Source organism: Eutrigla gurnardus, assembly GCF_963514095.1.
Source record: "Eutrigla gurnardus genome assembly, chromosome: 9".
NCBI lineage: Eukaryota > Metazoa > Chordata > Actinopteri > Perciformes > Triglidae > Eutrigla > Eutrigla gurnardus.
Genome location: NC_139923.1, coordinates 12,786,651 through 12,789,360, shown reverse-complemented (window position 1 = coordinate 12,789,360; position 2,710 = coordinate 12,786,651). Strand labels below are relative to the sequence as shown.

The window sequence follows — 2,710 nt, the reverse complement described above, 5'->3', positions numbered from 1 at the left end:
TTTTGATGGCTCAATTAAATTCTATGAAGGCTGAGGGGCTGCCGCTTACCCCCCGGTTTGGCATTACTAGTTATGTAGTGTAATACTAGTGGATCATATAGCTCATATTTAATGGCTGTCCTTTGCCAAGGCAGCAAACCCCACTGAATGATTTGTTGTTGCTTGGAAGAATATCTACCCTGTGAAAGTCATATGAGCATTTGTGTGTGTGTTTCTTTTTTTAAATTTAATTTTAGAGCTTGTTGCGCACAGATTTTGAATTATGATGGAAGACTGCAACACGAAGTAGTTAAGCTATGTTCTTAAATGTACCATAGTACCAAGAAAATGGAGAGTTACTTTGCCCTGAAGTTTTCTTTATTACAGAAAATTAGCACAATGTCAGATGTCTATCTGACATTGTGAGGACCTGCTATCCTCTCCCACAGAGTAAATGTTCAGGATTATGTCTCCGTGGCACACCTTAAGAGACAAACATATTTAAACATATATGACAGTCAAACCTCACACGTTGTAAATATAAACACAGCACTAAGGGAAAGATGAGACATACCACTAAAACTCATCCAGCATTGTCTTTTTTTTCTTTCTTTTTTTAAGTCTGTTTTTCGCTATAACAAGAACATTCTCTGTTTCAAACAGACGGAGAGAGGCTTAATCTGCTCAGGACAACATAACCATCTTTACGTAGCAAAAAGTTGTTATATTCTGAATGTCGTTAAGAGAACCTATGAAGATGTTTGTAATGGTGGTGTAGAAATACAAGAAATTATCATGTGACAAAACTGGTGGACCAAATGAGAAAAACGTCAGGGGTAATGAAAAGAATCAAGGCAAAAATCCCATTCTAAGTACGGTAGTAATGGGATTACATATGAGTCAAGCCAGAAAAGAAATCCTCTACCATTATTTGTACATCTATACCTCAAATATGGAAGTGAAATCGGAAAGTAATCGCAAAACATCCATCTTATTGCAAACAAAAGCAGTTGACTTATACAAACAGTAAATATAAAAAAGTGTCCCTAAACGCCACCGAGTCATTGCTCAATCAGCCGCATTTAAAAGCTGTCCGTGGTGACGCTGATGACCTGCGGCTGCACTCTGTTCCTGTTGCAGCTGAAGAGCCAGGCTGCCCTCCTGTGGCGGTAGCGTTTTGACAGCAGCACATAGAGCACAGGGTTGATACAGGGGTGCAAGTACTGCAGCACAGTGCAGATGAAGTAAAACATCTCCCAAGCCTGTCCATGGCGGTACAGCCCCAGGTAGACGCACAGCTCCAGCACATAACCAGGCAGCCAGCACACTGAGAAGGTAGCAGCGGCCAAAAACACCATGACAGAGGCACGGCGGGTGTTCCTGGCGCTGGACACCGACATAACGGGGCTCTTGTGGAGAAAAAGAGCCAGCCGGACATAGTTGAAGGCGATGACTAGCATTGGAACAAAGTAGTAAAGTACAAACTGGCTCAGGACCACTTGGTAGTGGTGCTCATGAATGGTTGGAAGGCAGAAGGTGAAGTTGGCCAGGCTCGGGCCCAGGCTTTCTTTGGTGGCAAACATACGCAGCGGCAGGCTGATGAAGAAGCTGAGGGCCCAGACCAAGACAAACATCAAGATGACCAGGTCCATGGTGGGCGGCTGGTACGGGTTGGTGATGATCATGGCGCGGGTCATGGACACGGCACACAGTGAGTAGGTGCTGGCTGCCAGACTGAAGGCCAGCAGGAACTGGTAGACCTTGCAGGAGGTGTCACCCAGAGGCCAGGAGTGACTGACGGCGGAGTGCAAGGTGAAGGGGATGAGCAGGAGGGTGAGGAAGTCGGCTAGAGTCATGCTGAGTAGGAGGATGTCGAGGCGGTTCTTACGCAACGTGTTGTACTTGGCAAACAAAGAGAAGACCAGCAGGTTGGCACAGAGCCCAATGCCGAGGATCACTCCACAGGTACAGGCAAAAATCAGCACATAGCTGTTGGGAATAGCCATAGCATCACTGATTTGAAATCACCTTTCAAATAAAAAAACAAAAACAAACATTAATTCAGAACTTATATTTACGCAAAGTTAATAAGAAACTTTTCATAATCTCTCTTTCAGACAAAAAAAATCTAACTTTTGGTGGTTCCAGCGTTTCAGGTATTTATGCTTTTCTTTGTAACAGGCCATGGCAAACGTAATATTAGGCGGGTTTGACTACTAAGGCAGAATGTCACATTGGGCTCTGGAAAAAAAACCACAAAAAGAAATATGATCATGAAAATCACTTGGAGCTCTGTTTGTGTTATCAGTGAAAGAGGAGGGTTACGTTTCACATCAAGATGTAAAAGCTTTGTTCTCGCGTGGCTGAAATACAATTTGTAGATAATCAAATAACATCTGAAATATGTAGACCCATAGGGATAAAGAATATACTGTATGTATCATAATATCACCACAACACACAGGATGTAATCTCACTAAAATAAAAGGAACAAGGTTTTCAGCAGAATAATAGGCATCACCATTATGACAGCTAATCTTCACTGCTGTATATTTCAACTGATATAACTTACAGGTGTTTCTCATTGCATTGTAAAAAGTGGCAGATGTTACCGTTCTCAATCATTTCCACGCACTCACCATCGTTGTTCCTCAAAGCAGAGTCTTCAGGCCTCGTGTTGGTAAATGAGCTATCCTCATAATGTAAACTTCTATTTCACCGGTGTTCATCC

At 42.8% G+C, this 2,710-nt stretch overlaps 1 protein-coding gene across 1 annotated transcript; it reads right to left on the bottom strand.

The window, feature by feature from the left end:
- Positions 1-1,060: 1,060 nt before the first annotated feature.
- On the bottom strand, positions 1,061-2,710 carry LOC311018590 (galanin receptor 2a). Its single transcript, XM_084017618.1, has 2 exons — positions 2,619-2,710; positions 1,061-2,007 (listed from the first exon to the last, which is right to left on the bottom strand). Exon 2 carries the CDS (start codon positions 1,983-1,985, stop codon positions 1,062-1,064), a length of 924 nt encoding a protein of 307 aa, XP_083873744.1. The 5' UTR covers positions 1,986-2,007; positions 2,619-2,710; the 3' UTR covers position 1,061.